At 39.1% G+C, this 19414-nt stretch overlaps 2 protein-coding genes across 9 annotated transcripts; both read right to left on the bottom strand.

Moving 5' to 3' along the window:
• Positions 1–24: 24 nt before the first annotated feature.
• On the bottom strand, positions 25–6614 carry LOC130991649 (probable serine/threonine-protein kinase At1g54610). Of its 3 annotated transcripts, none has more exons than XM_057915975.1 (9): positions 5049–6614; positions 4673–4957; positions 4275–4592; positions 3956–4183; positions 3559–3659; positions 3322–3439; positions 2132–2488; positions 1160–1788; positions 25–249 (listed from the first exon to the last, which is right to left on the bottom strand). In XM_057915975.1, exons 1-7 carry the CDS (start codon positions 5457–5459, stop codon positions 2219–2221), a joined length of 1731 nt encoding a protein of 576 aa, XP_057771958.1. In that variant the 5' UTR covers positions 5460–6614; the 3' UTR covers positions 25–249; positions 1160–1788; positions 2132–2218. The 3 variants fall into 3 exon arrangements, with proteins under 3 accessions (XP_057771958.1, XP_057771960.1, XP_057771957.1); XM_057915977.1 differs by having other exon boundaries at positions 1160–1785; XM_057915974.1 differs by having other exon boundaries at positions 1160–2488.
• A 933-nt stretch (positions 6615–7547) lies between these two features.
• LOC130991652 (uncharacterized) lies at positions 7548–11816 on the bottom strand. Of its 6 annotated transcripts, none has more exons than XR_009091176.1 (10): positions 11396–11816; positions 10460–10572; positions 10012–10184; positions 9533–9626; positions 9218–9328; positions 9030–9119; positions 8805–8890; positions 8640–8704; positions 8078–8256; positions 7548–7707 (listed from the first exon to the last, which is right to left on the bottom strand). XR_009091176.1 is itself a non-coding variant. In XM_057915981.1 (10 exons), the coding sequence occupies exons 1-9, from the start codon at positions 11592–11594 to the stop codon at positions 8150–8152; spliced, it is 1038 nt and encodes a 345-aa protein (XP_057771964.1). In that variant the 5' UTR covers positions 11595–11816; the 3' UTR covers positions 7548–7707; positions 8102–8149. The 6 variants fall into 6 exon arrangements, 4 of the variants coding, with proteins under 4 accessions (XP_057771964.1, XP_057771966.1, XP_057771963.1 ...); XR_009091177.1 differs by having other exon boundaries at positions 10716–11603; XM_057915981.1 differs by having other exon boundaries at positions 8102–8256.
• Positions 11817–19414: the final 7598 nt, after the last annotated feature.

The raw sequence follows: 19414 nt of genomic DNA, 5'->3' as shown, positions 1-19414 counted from the left end.
TCTATTGTTCCTTTTTTCATCAAATTAGAAAGGAAAAAGAAGTTGTTTTCATTTCATTTTGGATTTTATTTTACACTTACATAGAAGATATGTGAATATATGAAACGAATACAATTGAGAATTCAAATCTTCCTCAATCTACAATCAGCATATATCCAGATACAAATTAATCTGAAAATTGAATTTTGGAAGGGAAAAAAAAGAGAGCCATAAATTTCATTCCACAAGGCTCATCGGTAATCCAGAAATCTGAAAGCAACAAGAAGCAATTAGTACAATTACTCACAAAATTCTAAAAAAATCAAATTATTTTGAAATTACTCACATTTATAGTTTGAAGAGATTACTCGAGTCGCTGGAATTATAAATATATATATATATATATATATATATATATATATATATATATTTATAAAACAGTGTTAGTTACTCCATCCGTCCCAAATGAAATGTCTTATTTCTTTTTAGCACGGTTATTTAGGAAAAATGTTAATTATATTATTAAGTGGTGTGATGTAGAGTTGAAAAGGTGATGTGAGTCCCAAAAATTCTTTTAACAAGACATTTGAAATGGGACAACCCAAAAAAGAAAACAAGACATTTGAAATAAGACAGGGAGAGTACTATTTTTCATATATTATTATTATTATTATTATTATTATTATTATTATTATAGTTTTTTACTTTTTCGAGCATTGCAGTATTGACAAATTCAGATTAGGTCTAGATTCTCGAATAATAATTATGTGAGGAGGAATTATAAAAACATTGAAGCGATTTGTGACAATCCAACTACCATATAATAATCAATATAATGTGGTAGGGATTAGATCAGTTATTCATCCTCAATTATAAAAGATTCTTGTGACACAAATGGGAAAAAGTCTTGCATTCTTAATCATTATGATCATAAAATATAAAAATTAAACATCATTTAGCTCTAAACTAAACAATAGTGCTAGAAACATAGGTTTTTGTTAAGAACGTTATCTTTTGAAGATCAAACACTTCAACTCACCATCATCTACCATTTTCAAGATCAAAACCACATACAACACACACACACACACACACACAAAAGAAGGGTGTAAAGATTTTTCACATTAACAACTCTACCACTAGGCCAATACACAGACACAAGATGTAAAGATTTTCATACCGAGTTTCTTGAATTAATAAGGCGGACGGCGACATACGAGCATAACACGTTTTCTTGGTGGCTGAGTGCATAGAGCCATCAGTATTACTGCTATCAAAATCGCAACGAGAAGCCCTTGGAGGTCGATTCCATCGTCCGACTCGCAGCAGACCTTCCCCATTGCAGGTGTGTGTGTGTGTGTGTGTGTGTGTGTGTGTGTGTGTGTGAGAGAGAGAGAGAGAGAGAGAGAGAGAGAGAGAGAGAGAGAGAGAGTTTAGATAGGGGAGAGAGTTGAAAGGCAGAAGTCTTGGTCTATTTGAAGTAGCAGCCTAGAGGGAGGTGGTTGGATTAAATAATGTCCACAAACTACCTAAACTTCTTTGTCCAAATCAACTTCAATATATATGTTGTTTCTTTTCACATAATTGATTATTTTAGGGTCAATTTACTTTCTCAATCTATAACTACTACTGAGTTATTTCCTCTTCTATTCTGGCTTTTCATCTTCTTGCAGTTTACATGCTGCTGGCTTTATGTAGTTGGTCAAGAAACTCGATACGACATCTACGTTGTAAAGTAAAATACGAGATTGAAACATGTCCCGCCCGAATAAGTTGGTTTCTTGTGCCATTCATTTTCTTCTCTTCCTTCTAGAGCAAAGACAACATTTCAAAAGAAAATATATTTTAGCAGAAATATTTAGTCATAAAGTATCAATGATGGAAAATAAAATACAGCTACTATGATATGGACACAATAGGGTTAGATCAAAGCCAACTGTGCATATATTGATATTGAAATCAAAATACTCATAGATCAAGATTACTTGTGTTCCAATGGAAGGGGGAAAATTTTCAGCATATACAAAAACTTGAAATATTTCTCATGATCCCAAAAAATATATAGGAACAAGAATTGTGGGACAAATTTTATCTCTCAAAGAATCACAGATTATCCGGCCGAAGAACGGGAGACCCAAATAGAACCACGTACCAGGAAACGAGCTGCTTCGTCTCTTGTGATTTGCAGTCCTCACGCCTCCAAGTTGATGATGTGGGAGCGAGTATGAGATGGTTCTCCCTAATTCAGTACGGAACTCTTCTTAGACTGTTTTGACTTCCTTCTTGAAGCCCCGACCCCAGCAGGATCAGCCAACGGGCCTGACCATGTCTGGATGGGCTCTTTGGCATACGAAAAGTTCATGGAACTGAACGGGACATCAGGAGGATCAAAGGCCGGGTCGATGAGATGTGACGAGCCCAAAGTGTAACCAAGGCCTCCATCCTGGTGTGGAGGAGGAAATTTCTCGCTTTTGCTCTTTGCATTGGCATGATTGATAAGCCGCCGCCTCTATTTCAGGAAGTAAAACAAAGTTACTCGAATTTAGAGATGAATACTACAAGTGCATCATACGAAATGAAATTTGAAAATACCTAGTAGAATTTTGAAGCATTCATAACCTTTACTACGATTCCCACAATAGACATGAAACTCTCTCTATATGTGATCTCTCAAAGCAATAAGCTTCAATAGCTTAATGTTATTGCTAACATAAGAGAGTGACTAGAATACCAGCATCAATTATTTAAGAGTGAGTTTATCGGAGCTAATACCACCTTTACCCAAATTAGCAATTGCTACGACTTTTAAAATGTCACCTATTTATTTTTTTGTAACTACAACATCCCCAAAATTTTAGCAAAATTTGTTTGATGTGTACTAATAAAACAATGTCATTTTACCATTGAAATGACATAGTTCTATTGCAGAAAGAATTGGGGATGTCGTAACTACAAAAAAACAAAAGATGTTGCAATTGTAACATTTTAAAATCATTGAAAATTGCAATTCGGATAAATGTTATGTTATTTCGGCAATTAACCAAATACTTAAACCTCCTAAGTGCATTTTCAGATTCATTACCTTTTCCCTAAGCAGATATGCAGATTGTTACAATGAATAACATATATTCTAATATAAAAGATGGGAGAAACGGCATTTTGCTCGTCATATAGAGACAAGTTATCCGTTCTTGAATAGGAAAAGATGTTCTAATATCGACTATCATGGGAAATTTTCATGACATTTGTAATATGATTATAATAAACACGAGTTCAAGGTTATGGCCACAAACTGTATGCAGATAAAAGGGGTCCTTGAAAGATAAATCTTAATTGACATACATCAAGATTGGCTTGCAGCTCTGCATTGGCTTCGGGGGCAGGCATTTTCCGCATTGCTCGTTCACGTGTCCGTGGTTTCCTCACTCCATCTGCGTTCGTTTTACCAGCAGCTCTCAACCTGAAATTTTGTAGTTGTGTCAGCTATACCAGGGATATTGACATTGCCACTCCAAATGAATACAAAACCTAGCTTATTTATATATTACTACAAGACACTAAACACCTATAAAACCAGACCTTCTAGCTTCTTCATCCCGACGCTTAGCATCCATCTCCTTACTTGGTGGGTATTTTGGAAGGCTCGAAGGATCACATGCATAAGGTTTTGTAGTGAAGAACTGCAAAAACATAAAGCATCAAAAGCATATTAGCATGTACCGCATAGAAAAGGCAAGTTAGGAATCACAGACAGGTTTGTGCATGAGGCGAATTAGAGATCAAAGATAGGAAGACAAGAAATCATAGAGGGAGAGGGTAAGAGAAGACATAAAATGATCAATTCACACATCGGGAGGTTTGGCTATCAATCATATAGTTAGTTTTTTTGCAGATTTTATTCTTTCTATTCATGTTAGCTAGGCATGCTTGAAGAGTGTGTGTGTGTGTGTGTGAGAGAGAGAGAGAGAGAGCTCACTTCGCTCCTTATAGCAGCTGTGGCAGTTTGACGCTCAGCTGGATCAATCGAAAGCAGTGTCTCAATCAAAGGCAGTGATGACTGTGGAAAATCCTTAAATGCCTCTGCAATGCGCCTTTTGTATGCTTGTTGGGGCTTGAATATGGTTGCATGTGGTAGCTTCGACTTTTTCCAATACTCTTCTAACGGAGAACCACATAACTTGAAAATCCTGTGCAGTTGTTCCACCTGAGCACAAAAATTAAGTAAATCGCTTGGATAGAACATTGCGATAACAGATATCATGAAGAGCCTAAAATCTAATTGGCTGCAGTGTTACCTCTGTCCGCCCCGTCATAATGGGCTTCCCAGCAAATAGCTCGGCCAAAATGCACCCAGCGCTCCACAGGTCAATGCCCACGCCATAGTCAGTGGCACCAAGAAGCAGCTCGGGCGCTCTATACCACAGAGTAACCACACGGCTTGTCATAGGCTGCTTGTTGTTGGGGTCGAAGGAGGAAGCCAACCCAAAATCAGCAATCTTCAAAACTCCTTCATCATCAATTAGAAGATTGGAACCTTTAATATCACGGTGCAAAACATAGCGACTGTGGCAGTGTTCAAGGCCAGACAATAGCTGGTGAACAAAGCATTTGACCTACATTATCAATCAGAAAGCATTTTAGACGAAAAACTTCAAAATCTAGCTCAAACGCAAAACAAATGGCAGAACCCTACCTGAGGCTCTGTAAACTTGATGCTGGGACTCGATGAAAGGCCAGCCAAATCATGCGGCATATAATCAAACACCAGATATAAACTACACGACATCCTTGAGGTCACTAAACCTTGCAATTTTATGACGTTTGGATGATCCAAGCGGCGCAGGATTAAAATCTCCCTAGCCATAAACCTTATGCTCTCTGGCTCTAAATTATCAAATCTAACCTTCTTCAACGCAACAATGTTTCCAGTTAGAGCATCTCTAGCTTTATACACGTTACTATAAGTACCTTGTCCAATCTAAACAAAAAGGCAACACACAAATTATAAAACAACACAAAAACATGCCAACAAACTAGTTAAACATACTGAAAGATGACAGCCAACTTGCCTTATCAAGCTTCTCAAATGTATCAGCCCTACGGGGGATCCACCCGCTGAGAGCCTCACCGGCAACTGCCACAAGCCAAGAAGGCCATCCAGCAGCCACTTGCTCACCATGTACATTCTTTGGGGGGTTGCTTAACCTAGGATTCGACCTCGACCTCCTCTTTTCGTTCCTCGATTGCCTCACAATCCCATCTTTCAAATCCTCCTTCTTAACCCCACCATTCTGAACTTCATCACCATCACCATCACCACCACCCTTTGCCTTACTCACTGAACTCTCTACTACTTTCTCCCCACTCTCAGCTGACACTGACAACTCTCTCTCTCTTCCCTTCTCTCTCCTCCTCTCTACTACAGCATTCCCACCAGGTGAACCAGACTCCGAAATTTCTTTCCCAAAAGCACACCCCATCTCTCAGTCACCCCAGCCCTCATTTCTCACCACATAGCAAAATTTCGCCCCTCATTCAAAACCCACCAAAATATCACCAATAACTAAATTAAAAACAGACAATCAAGCATGAAAAGCAGCATACTTCAAACTATAACTACTGCTACTACTGCAAGAAAAGGGAAAATAGAAACACAAGCATTACTCAATTCAAATATATATGCGAAGAAACTGGCAAATAAATCTAAATCGAGCAAACAATCGAAATGGGGTGCAATCAGAATTGCTGTTAACAGTGATTTGAGTAATAAAGCGCGAATCTTGCAGTGTAATGGAGCAAGAACCCTAGATTTATGAGTGCCCGAGAAAGCAAAAGCAGCAATTATGATTTTGTGAAAGCCCGCGATGAATGGCGGTCAAAAATGAGCTACATAAAAACATAAAGCAAAGGCAATTATACATTGAATTATTGGTCGCTTTCCTATACTTTACGTATTTGTTTATTTTTGAGAGTTTTTATTTATTCCTTTTTTTCCCGAATTGAATAAACATAAATAAATACTCCGTAAAAAGTGGGAGTCTCAAATTTGAGTTTGAAAATTCCCACTTTATTATGTGAATTTAAAGAGCTTATAACATACCCCGTCTTTTTGAAAGTATTTATTTTCTAACATTACTTGGTTTTAATTCTTATAAAAATGATAGAAACGGAAATACGGAGTTAGACAAAGTTGAGAGTTTTAAAAAGGGTTGAGTTGGATTGGATCATCGATACACAGAAAAAATTCAAGCTTGACCAAAAATTTCTGGGTGCTGAAAAATCTTAGCACAACCCGACCCGACCCCCAAAATTGGCCCAATGCATATCTTTTGGGTCGGGGCGACGAGCCAAATGTGTAATTTGGGTGGGTCATGGCTCAAACTGATTTAAAAATAATTCTGACTTGTTTTTAACATCTCTATTTTAAATGTATCATTGGCTTGAGTAATTAATCTTCAAGCGTCGTAGTATAAGGATTAAAACATTTGGAAGTTTATATAAGAGTGGAATTATTTTTATACCGTTTTTTTTAAATGAACATGTTAAAAATGAAAAATATTCATTTTTGTGTGTATTAATTTTTTAGATTAAATGACTCAAGTTTGAGCGTACTATTACATAATCTTTTAAATATTTATTTCTTCTATGTAAAAAAAATCACTTTTAGAATCTATCTGAATTGACTAAAATAGCCCAAAATCACATTCATGGTAGAAACTTGTCGAAAACGATAAATGGACTTGTTGACAATGTCATTTGATTTGCCATAAAGTATCAATGTAATACTGATTTTCATGAGCGTCGGGACCATTCTATCAATACATTCATCGGCTTACTCACATTGGTGACTTTGTCACCAAAGTAATGGAAAAAAACAAAAACTTAAAATTACAAAATAAATAAATAAACATATAATTTTGAGTGACTTTGATTGGCTAGCCAACCCACCCAATGTCATGAGAATGGCATCACCACATGGCACCCTCTCATTGGATGCCACTTAATTATATATTATATAATGTTTAATTTTATATTATAAAATAAAAAAAGTAATTAAGTCGTGTGAATATCACTTATGGGAGTATAAATAAGATGAAGGTTGGATTGTATATTTGAAGGAGAGAGAAATAAATACTTTAATTGAGGGTTGGATTGAAGGAAAATCACTGATAGAGATAGTCATATTGTTTGTATTTTTTTTATTTTTTTTGAGTAGCTAATGTTGTTTGTGTTTTCATATTGCTTTTGTCCATCAAACTAAATGCACCTTACGTTCTTTTCATAATTGTAAAATTTATCCCCAAACACACGCTAAATCATTTTTTCAGTCATTAAAAAAAAAGAAAAAAAAAAGGGACGTGTATTGTGCTACAAAATAAAAAGTGATATTAATAATTTATAAAGCATATCAAAAATCGTATAATTGTAGCGATTAACCCATTTAAAACACACACTACGCACATGAATTGACATTGACATGATTACTACCAGAACAAAATGGACTTTAACAATTTTTTTTGAAAGAAAAATGGACTTTAACAATTAAGAATTCAAAATGGCTAAACTCCTTTTTCTTTTGTGGCAATCATGCGTCAAGTGACATGTTATAGCTAATATTTTCTCGTCAATAAATGTTTCAGAGTTTCAATTATACAGCTTCAAAGAAAAGACATTACCTGTCTATTTTAATACAGAAATTCACAACTCATGAATTTACTTTATTCCCTCCTACAAGAAGTGGGAAATGGATTCAGTAAAGGCCACAAAATCTAACCTATACCTCAACACAAACCTTTAAAAAAATGTCACCAAATATAAATCGCCAAATATTTTGGGCAGAAAAAGAAGAAGAAAAAAGAATGCAAAGTCCATATAAAAAGCAAAAATGAGGACCTATTGAAGAGAAAAATCATACTCCGAAATTTACGAAAGGAATTTTAATATAGGATCAAAGCTTTGTAAACTAAAGCTGCAGAAATTTGAGAATTCCGAAAGAATGCAACATCCATGCGCGGTAATGGAGTATGTTATATAACCAGCACAAGATGAGACAAAAAATTATCAGTTGGATGTAACATGATTCACGTAAAGTACTTACTATTCAGCGATCAGTATACGCTACCAGCTCAATATGTGTATCGCTCTATGAGAATGGTTTCGCACGAGTTACTCAGAGCGTTTCAAGGAATTGCGCGAAGCTTGGATATTTTGGCTCCCATCCTAGTTCTGCACGAGTTTTAGAGTTGTTTAATTTCTTACCTAGAGGATCTGATGTTCCTGCCAAACAAGAAAAACAAACTGTTATGAATCGGAGTTCTTGAATGAGGTGTTTAGAGCACTTTGTGGCTCGACACTCAAGGACATTCACATAAGCGGAATAAAAGCAATCATTTACACAGAGAAATATTACCAACTTATGGTTTGAAATTTGGAGCTTTTTGCAAAAATGACCTAGGATTAGCAAAGAGAACCCAATCTTTCATTTTTTTTTCACAAATATCACCAGGTCAAAAATTGTATTTTACTGTTTTTTGTTTTTGCATATATTTCAGAGGTAAAAAAATATTTTTTGCAAAACACGCCAGAGTTGAGACTGTTAGTTGAGTAACTATTAACGATCATTCTATAAATGAGTGACACAATCCCACGGGGCAGTTTACCTGTAAACGCCTCAAACTTCTTACTGTATTTTCCACTCCTATTTACCAATTCCATTACTTCTTGCCTGGATGCATATAACACGTCATATCAGCAACAGTTCCTCGACTTCTTTAATGATGATTCCACCACATGTACATATTACAAAAATTTAGTTGAACGGGAACCTGGATAGAGGGTGATTGTCACAGCCAAGAAAAATCCTCCCACGGAAATTCTTCTTTAAAATAGTGACTGATAGTGAAGCAGCATCCTGTGGATGACATTGCACTAATTCATATTGGCTCAAAGATGAAGCAAACCATAATCAGAAAAGAACTCCTAATGATAAGTTTTAAAATCACTTGATCTTTTGAACTAATCATGGAGTGAACGGAATTTCCAACGATTACCTCATAATGTATGAGATTAAGGATGTGATCTGGCCGAACTTCAAGAGTCCCTTTCTCCAACCAGTACGTATGTGCACCTCTATCTGCCTTGTAATGCAAGTTAAGGTCGTTGTTACACACTTCATTTCCATTACCAGAACTTGAATATCTGAGCAGATTCAATCCTAGGTAACACTTGGAAAGGATATATAAAGTCCAGCTAGTCTAACAACACAACCACCAGCTTCCAGCACAACTTTCTCTGATTTAAGTAGATTATCTGTTCTGGGGCTCCTTCCAATGGGTACGACTGGAGTGTCCTATAGAGTAATCAAGATTTATTGAGTAAAGAGTAGAATAATATAATGAAGTTTTGAGAATGTAGGAATTGTAAATTTGTAACTTATACATTTCATTGGTTTATACTTTCAGATTTATTTAGCTGAATTTTGGTAAGGTAAAAAAATTATTACAAATTGAAAAGGATTATAATCAGAAAGTTGCCTGTTAGGCAGATGACATACCTCATCACAGTACCCATTATCATTGCAGTCGTATGGAGCCGAGCTTGAAGTAAAAAGGAAGCACCCTTCACCATTCCAATTTAAGGTTGCTTCTCTAATAAAATCAGTTACACAAAATAAATTAGAACTTGGCTTCATTATTTTACCAATAAGTACATAGAGTAAACAAAAATAACTTTTCATGATTAAATAAGTATATTGTGTAAAATGGAAACACAAAGACAGGCAAGTATAGCCCTATCCTAAGCTTTGATGAGTATAACGATTTAAAATGGCACGTTTAACAAGTCAGTCAGATGCACTTTAAACACAAAAAGAAACCCATTAAATCCCTAAATGACGTCCATAAGGAGATCATTAGCTGCCATTTTTCTAATATTTTACATATTGCTCTAAAACCCTGCAAAAAGAATACACAGGATATGCAGACTCTGATTTAAATGAATCTTGAATCTTTATGGGCTTATTTATAAGCTTACCTGACTTCACCAGGGTAATCTAAATTTCTAGATGGAGGAGCACAGAAGATGACATAGGGAAACTTATGAGCTACTTTGGTTTCCTTCAGAGATGGAGTGATCCCCATCTTTATTAACTCTTCATGATGATTGCTCGTAAGGGTCTGCCCATAGATTTGAGAACCTGGATGTTCCTGCAAGATTCAAGCGCTCGTCTTCTGAGAAGTACATCATTTTTTACAAAACACGACGACAGTATGTAAAAAGGCAGAGTCCACATTACTAGTGCAAAGCTAATGATTCATAAATGATACCGCAGCAAAAATTGTGTTGTATCGGTACAGATACTGTTAAAAACTTAGCTTCCAAGATCAAAGTTGCAACACAGTGGCACAGCTCAACTAGATAGATTGTATTGTGTAAATGCAGCAAACTCAGCAGACAAGCATATATTTGGAACAAAGATTACCTCTCTCCACTTTTCAGCTATTATACGCCCCAAAACTCCAGGTCCAACAATCAGCAAGTCATTGGCACCAACTGCTCCAGCAGATGAAGCTTCCAGTTCATTGTTAGGCACACCTTCAGATCAAGCACAAATTTACTGGATCGATTAATAACTTCATCCAAAACACCCTTGCACACACAAATACTACTTTACATCATAAGCACATGGCATGAATGCACTAATTATAATTCATACAAACACAATTCGCATAACAAACCAGTCAATAACAGCGAAAACACACAAACTGATGAAACCACTACAAGAAACACATATTTATCAGGCTTCGCAAAGTTTTTGCCATAGTCCAAGCTGTGTGCGAACATAATGCTACTGCCTTGATAGAGCAAAGTTCAAACTAAACTAACTCTCTCGGATAATGTCAAGCAGATGTCATCACTTCTCAGGTTAATGCTGCAGCAAGAGAAATTCCATAAAAAACGGTCAAAATTAGTTTGACATTTCACCAAGCTGAGCTATTAAACAAATATATATATATATATACACAAACAAATTAATGAATAGAAATTAACTATCATCCAAAATAATTTTATACTATTCAGCCTTATCCACAAATACACACTTAAACATCCACAGTATGACACTGCAATCCTCAATTACTCACATAGCATATACGATTTACATGAGCTCGTAGATTTTTCATATCCTAACGTAATCGTTCACCAAAATATCTCGTAAAATCAAGCAAACGCTCAGCTGCAACACACTTCAAAAATCGCTCGCGCATTTCTGCAAAAATGCAATCATCCAACCACCACATCCACCAAACGCACAACGTATTCCGCGAGAAACACAATCCGAACTCAGTCGCACGAAATATTCAACCGACAATTTCACTCAATTTAGACACACGCACACACGCACACACACAGACAGTACCGATGGTGGATGAAGCCTTGACTTTGGAAGAAACCGCGGCGTCCATGGAAAACGAGGTCGTGAGAGGAGTCCGGCAATTGAAGCTTGCGGGAAACGAAAGGGAAGGAGAGAGAGAAGCGGAATTGAGGTTGTTGAGCCTATGAGCGTTTACGGTGAAGTCATTGCAGTTGGTGAGACGTAAGTTGGTTAGGCTACTCATTTTCGAGTTTTTTCTGTTTTTTGTCTCAAATAATCGATATGATTAATGAGGGAGAAACAAGGGCTCGGATTTCAATCAATTCATTAACTCGGATTAATATCGGAGGCGCTCCAACTGTAGAGGCCGGAATCCTCTTATCCACTAGGATTTTGACATGTGGTCACTTGAGCTGTTAGCCAAAATTGTTGCATTTGATAGCGATCTACCTATCTCGCCCATCTCTCTCTATCTCCAGGTTTCCCACGGTATAATCGTGTCCAGCAGAATTTTCGTATTTTTCAAAATGAGGTGGTCTTGGGTACACCCGGGTGTACCGTACAACAGGGTTACATCTTCATTTAAACTTTGACATGCACCCTTATTTGAAATCCAACTCATATAAATAATACTATTTTGAGTACGGGTCAACCCGGTTGTACGGTACACCCAGTTGTACCCAAGATTTTGTGTTTCAAAATTATTTACTACTCACTTGAACATAATCGATTTTCTAAATAAGTATTTAAAATTTGATTAATCACATTCTTTTAAACAATAAATCATTTTATTTAAAAAATATACTACTTCTTCTGTTCACGATAAATGTGCCGTAGACGAGAGGGCATAAGAAAATATTAGCAATTGTGTATAAAGTGGAGATAATGACTCATCAAAATTTAGGGTTAAGTATCAAATAAGCCCTTAACGTGGAAGCCCTTATTACATTGTCGACCTTATGGCAAAGGGGGTATCAAATAAACCCCTATCGTAATTAATTTTGAACAAATACACCCTTAGACCTAACGTCCACTTAACAGTCATTTACTTATTATTATTTTTTTATTTTTCTTTTGTTGGTGGGTCCCACTTAACAGCCAATCCTTGCTTCCGCTGCTCGAATCCCTCGGGAAGCCACTCGGCCTTGAATTCCTCCCGCGAGTCGAACCCCGCCAGCGGCCTGACCACCCAGATGAACGGCCGCCGGCTGTCCTCCAGCCCCGCCGCCAGCGCCATCATCTGCGACGGGCTGATCGTGTTCTGCAATCCGAAGCTCACGTACACCACGGACTTCTCCGGCTGCGAATCCAGCCACTCCAGGCATTTCTCCGGCAAGATCCCGGGCTCTCTCCCGGCGTTTGGCATTTCTCACGTACACCACGGACTTCTCCGGCTGCGAATCCAGCGTAGGTTTTCGATCCAGCATCCCCGGAGGCAGGAGCGGTCCGATGCACCAGACGGGGCGTTTGGTATAATTGGAGAAGATTTCCAACCCTAGCGGCGGTGGGGGAGGTGCTGCCACATGGACAGGTAGGCGGCGCAGCCGTAGGCGCTGCTGGTGTTGAAGGCGACGTTGACGATGTCGGATGATACGGCGACCTCGTTATCCCAGCCCATGAAGAAGTCGGAGATTATGCAGAGCGGCGGGGCGCCATCTCTGGCGGTTATATCGCGGATTAGGGCGCAGAAGGCGGGTTGGAGGGAGGTGGAGGCGCGGAAGAAGGTGGCGAGGAGGTGGAGGGGTACGGCCTCCGTGTTCTTGGTGTCCGGGGGGAGGCCGTGATCGGCGGCGGAGAAGGGGAGGTCGGAGAAATGGATTTGGGGGTTGGAATTGGATGCGGCGGCGGCGGCTCTGAGGTAGCGGACGTGGAGTGGGGTGGTGGCTGTTAAGTGGGACCCACCAAAAAAAAGAAAAATAAAAAAATAATAATAAGTAAACGGCGGTTAAGTGGACGTTAGGTCTAAAGGTGTATTTGTTCAAAATTAATTACGATAGGGGTTTATTTGATACCCCTTTGCCATAGGGTCGGCAATGTAATAAGGGCTTCCACGTTAAGGGCTTATTTGATACTTAACCCTTGTTTAAAAAAAATTAATTGTTAGTAATTAATACGGAATACTTCCTTTGTCCTCTAAATTCATACTCCCTCCGTCCCAAATATATAGGTTTGTTTTTTTTTTTTCGGATGTCCCATTTATATAGGCATATTTCTATAAAAAAGTAATGTTTTTTTATTCATTTACTATTGTATCCCTATTTAATTCTTTAATTTACTATAACTTTAATATATCATTGAATAATAAATATGGGCATATTAGGAAGTTTACTTATATATTTTCATTTTCAATGATTTTTCTTAATCTTTGTGAAAATCTCAATCAACCTATGTATATGGGACGGAGGGGGTATCTCTTTTTTCATTTTAGTTTGTCCCCTAATTCCATACCTTTCTTATTTTTGGTAAGTGAGAGACATTACTCTACTTTAACCATTTTAACAGTATCATAAAAGGGAGACTCTTGCCGCCAATGGGACACCAAGCGGTGCGACCTCCTGTTTGTGAACAGTGAGGTCTCGGGTTCAAATCCCACTGCTCCTCCTCCCCAACTCCCCCTCCCCCCCCCGAAAAAAAGGGAGACTCTTAATTATTTCGACTCACAACTCTCTCAATCATATTAGCTCGTGTTATTTTCAAATGAGTATGAAATTGGGGGATGAATGGAGTAAATGGTTTGTGAAATGAGTTTTTTTATAAATATTATGTGTGACAATAGAAGAATATATGTCATTGTTGGATTACAAGCTTGCGGGCGTAGTACAATGTAACACAGAAATGTAGGAGATGAGAATACAAGGGAAAAACTGTATTGAAATTACAGTAAAACTGAAACCAGTGAAAAAGCCGAGTCGAGGAGAGTCCTCTATACGCCCCGGTAGTGCTCTCGGTTTGGCGTGTCGTCCCCAAAGATGAAACGGCTTCGTCTCGTAGGTAGCAGCACCGCATACCAACGAGCTCCGGCGAACTGGAACGAGGCGAGAACAGAACTTTACGATGCAGAGTACAGCAGAGTAAGAGTGTAATGCTTGTTTTCAGGTGTGTACTATGATGCATGGAGGCTGTCCTATATATAGGCACAGTCCACATCAATAGGGGGAGTTAATACCATTGATGGTATTTAAGTGTGTCGGGAGTTACAGACAGAAACGGACGTAACAGCCCTGCTGTTTGAATTTGCCATGAATTCTCCGACAGCGGTTACAGAAGTAACGGCTCTGCAGTAATGTGGAAGCTTCCTGGGAGACCAAGGGTCCTCCCGGGCCAAGCCCGAGCGGGCTTCGTGTGCATGCGCGTAGGCCCAACCGAGTTGGGCCTCGAACCAAGTTTTCGTTGGTCCAAAAAGATAAGGGTAGGCCCAAAGACCACCCAAAGACCAATTGCCAAGATCCAAGTCCACGGCCGCGTGTCGGGTGACGGTGATGGGACGGGACGGGCCGGGACCGGGACCGGGACCGGGCGCCGGGCGCCGGGGGCCGGGGCCGGGCGACGGGGCCGGGCGGGCGGCGGCGGCGGCGCGCGCGTGTGGGCTTTGCAACCCGTCACTTGTGCACACAGTTTTATTACATCCTGTGATGTAATAACTTTTATACTGTAATAAATGTTATCCACATTCCGATGTGGGATAAGCATTAAATCTTATTTAATGCTTATCTTTTCCCACAGCTCAATGTTTCAAGTACCCAACTTTAAACAATTATTTCTCACTCACCGGAAATCGGTTTTGAGTAAATAAATATACTACGATCATCTACTCGGAACGTAGATCGATCCTGTCCCATTTAATTATGCTAAATTAAATGTTTTCGGTACTCGAAAAATTATCAAACATTGGTTACTCACAACCAATTTCCAACAATCCCCCACATGAGTGGAAATAGCCAAATGCAAATGCAGACACAAGCTCTGTTCTCAAGAGACCTTAGTGCATTAGAATAGGTGGTTTGCGGCCTTGAACCATCCTTAGTTAATACTATCGAATATACTGGTGAATTGGTAGAACTTGATGTCTTTGAACCATTTCTCCTTCGTGTATACCGAGGCAACAGTATTAACACACTAACGCCTCAACCTCATTTCGTTCTCACGTTTTTGTCCTTTGCGGGCCTTGGACAGCTCTTAGGATTCATAAGTGTTAGGTCGATGCGGCCCCCACATTTCACTTATATAGGTGATTCTTTTCCGAGTATCCTGCTATACTCAACCTCCTTGAGGTGTTTAGGAATCATTAAAAGTCAATGACTTAACCTTACCACTAAGCAGGTTTCAACACTCAGTTGCTCTCTAGGGAATGCAAGTAGTTTGAGTGTTCTACTTGGAATCTTATAGCTTAGTTTTCCCATTGAACCACGTTCTTGGGATCTCCAGTCATCATGGTTGGGTTACCACTATAATCATCCTTATATTGTGGATTTGACACCCATTCCCTTTAGCAATTTATACATTTGATCTCGATTCAAAGCTTTAGTGAGCGGATCGGCCAGATTATCTATTGACTTTATATAGTCAATTGAGATAACTCCACTTTCGATCAAATGTCTTACGGTATTATGTCGTCGACGTATGTGTCGAGACTTACCGTTGTACAACCCACTTTTCGCCCTCCCAATAACTGCTTGGTTGTCGCAGTTTATCATGACAGGCGGCACGGGTTTTGACCAACATGGAATATCTTCCAAAAAGTTTCGTAGCCATTCGGCTTCTTCACCTGCTTTGTCTAAAGCGATGAACTCTGATTCCATGGTGGATCTAGCAATACATGTCTGTTTTGTAGACCTCCACGAGATTGCTCCTCCCCCTATAGTGAACACGTAACCACTCGTTGATAACGAGTCTTTCGCGTCGGATATCCAGTTAGCATCACAGTACCCTTCAAGTACCGGGGGGTATCTCGTGTAGTGTATTCCAAAATTTAGAGTATACTTTAAGTATCTCAAAACTCTCTCAAGTGCTTTCCAATGTTCTTTACTTGGATTGCTTGTATAGCGACTCAATTTGTTCACTGGGCATGCAAGATCAGGTCGAGTGCAATTTGTAATATACATAAGGCACCCAATGATTCTTGCATATTCTTCCTGTGCAACAGGTTCACCCGTGTTCTTCTTCATGTGAACGTTGAGTTCTAATGGGGTTTTTACAGGCGATTTGTCAAACGCATTAAACCTTTTGAGCACTTTCTCAATGTAATGAGATTGTGTCAAAGTTATTCCATCGGTGGTCCTGAGAATTTTCATTCCAAGGATCACGTCAGCTAACCCCATGTCTTTCATGTCAAAATTTCTTTTTAACATGTTCTTTGTATCAACAATGATACGATTGTTGCTTCCCATAATCAACATGTCGTCTACATAGAGACACACCATAACGTACCCATTTCTAGTGCTCTTGATGTAGACACATTTGTCACATTCGTTGATTTTGAAGCCATTTGACAACATGACATTGTCAAATTTCAAGTGCCATTGCAGCGGCGCTTGTTTCAGTCCATAGAGAGACTTTACTAGTTTGCATACCTTTTTGTCTTGTCCAGGTACTACAAACCCTTCAGGTTGTTCCATATAGACTTCTTCTTCTAGATCACCATTTAAGAACGCATTTTTAACATCCATTTGATGAATCTCAAGATTGTGCAGAGCAGCAATCGCGAGAAGCACTCGAATAGATGTAATCCTCGTCACTGGTGAATAGGTATCGAAAAAATCGTACCCCTCACGCTGCTTAAATCCTTTAACGACTAAGCGCGCTTTATACTTGTCTATTGATCCATCAGCTTTATATTTCCTTTTTAGGATCCATTTACATCCTAAGGGTTTACAACCTTCAGGTAAATCAACCAACACCCAAGTGTGGTTTTGCATGATTGAATCAATTTCACTCTGGACTGCTTCCCTCCAGAGTAGTCCGTCTGATCTAGAGAATGCCACTTTGATAGATGAAGGTTCTTCATCTAGCATGAAAGCGATATATTCTGGACCAAAGTCCTTGGCTATCCTGCCTCGTTTACTACGTCTTGGTTCTGACACTTCAAGGTCAAGGCCTGGTCGCTTTCGCGATTCGGGCACTGTCTCAACAGGTTCAGAACTAGTAGCTTCTTGTCTAGTTTCGTTGCTTGTACTAGCTTCTTCTTTTCCCTTGTCTTTACAAGGAAAGATATTCTCAAAATAAACAGCGTTATTTGATTCCATCGTCATTCCTACAGTCATTGTTGGAATGTCTGACTTGTGAACCAAAAAACGATGTGCATTGCTGTTTAGTGCATACCCAATAAAGATACAATCAATTGTTTTAGGACCGATTGTGACTTGTTTGGGTGGAGGCACTTGTACCTTGGCTAAACACCCCCACACTTTAAGGTATTTGTATGAGGGCTTTCTGTCTTTCCACAACTCATAGGGAGTGACGTCCCTTCCCTTGAGCGGTATTTTATTGAGGATATAGTTGGCTGATAGAACAGCCTCCCCCCACATGTTCTGGGGTAACCCGGAACTAATCAACATGGCATTCATCATCTCCTTAAGAGTTCGATTCTTGCGTTCAGCAACACCATTAGATTGAGGTGAATATGGAGCAGTTGTTTGATGTATTATACCACTAGCGTTGCATAATTCCTCAAACGGAGTAACATATTCTCTCCCTCTATCACTTCGAACCATCTTAATTCGACTACCAAGTTGATTCTCGGCTTCTGTTTTGAAGTTCTAGAAAGCTTCAATAGCCTCATCTTTACTTCTTAGAAGATAAAGATAGCAATACCTTGTGCAGTCATCAATAAAAGTGATAAAGTACTTCTTACCACCTCGAGTTTGCACAAACTTTAGATCACGCACGTCGGTGTGGATTAGTTCTAAAGGTTTAGTGCTCCTTTCCACATAATGAAACGAAGACTTTGTCATTTTTGCTTCAACACAAACTTGACATTTGTTTTGAGTGTTAAGCTCGTTTATTTTTAGTAAATCCATATTTACTAATCTTTTTATCGCATTTAGATTCACATGTCTACAATGCTATAAATCACAACACTCAAATAGATAAGAAATAAACTCATTCTTATTATCATTGAGTTAGATAGGCTCATTGGCTATGCTCTACCAAAGTGCTATCTAAACAATGATTATAACAACTTGGACTCAAACTCTAGTCTAAGCCGCCAAGTTGTCTTGATCAACTTCTACTCAATGATAATGATATCACGTCTCGCCTTCTTCTTTTTGAGCTTGTAGCAATCCTTTGCCAAGTGACCCGGTTTGCCACAGTTGTAGCAATCCTTCATTTTTGCCTTGCCCTTGTCCTTGGCATTTGGGCGAGCACGTTTGTTATTGGAGGGACCGCCTTTCTCCAACAAGTTGCCTTTGATTTGAGGTGAGTTTTCGACCTTGGTCATACATTCCCTCATGTCAAATTCTTGGCGCAGCTTAACCATGAGACCTTCAAGAGTCATCTCCTCTTTGTTTTGCATAATGTAGCTCTTGAAGTCAATCCAGCTTGGCGGTAGCATCTCGATGACCGCCGCAGTGATGAAAGCTTCGGGCATTTTCATCCCTTCGGATTCCAACTCATGCAAGATAAGTTGGAATTCTTGCACTTGATCCATGATCGATCTACCATCGATCATCTTAAAGTCTAAGAACTTAGCTATTACATCATCACTACGATATTTGTTCTCTAGTGCCTCCCAAAGTGGTTTGGAGGTCTTTGCATTGGCGTATACATTGTATAAACTATCCTCTAAACATTCTAAAATATAGTGTTTACAAAGATAGTCACCATAGCGCCAATCGTCATACGCGGCATGTACCCAGAAATTGGTCTCGTTCTCTGCCGGCGCAGGTGGCTCGTCTTCCCACAGGAAATCGACCAAGCCCAAAGTCGTGATGTAGAACATCATCTTGTGCTGCCACATTTTGAAGTGTGACCCACCAAACTTAGGTGGCTTTTCGGCTATTGCATTCGCCCTCGGGGGCTGCATTGACACCGAACCCGCTATGTTGCCATAGCTCACCACGTTGG

The sequence above is a fragment of the Salvia miltiorrhiza genome, chromosome 7 (genome assembly GCF_028751815.1).
Source record: "Salvia miltiorrhiza cultivar Shanhuang (shh) chromosome 7, IMPLAD_Smil_shh, whole genome shotgun sequence".
NCBI classification, from domain to species: Eukaryota; Viridiplantae; Streptophyta; class Magnoliopsida; order Lamiales; family Lamiaceae; genus Salvia; species Salvia miltiorrhiza.
This window is presented reverse-complemented; position numbering and strand designations above follow the sequence as displayed.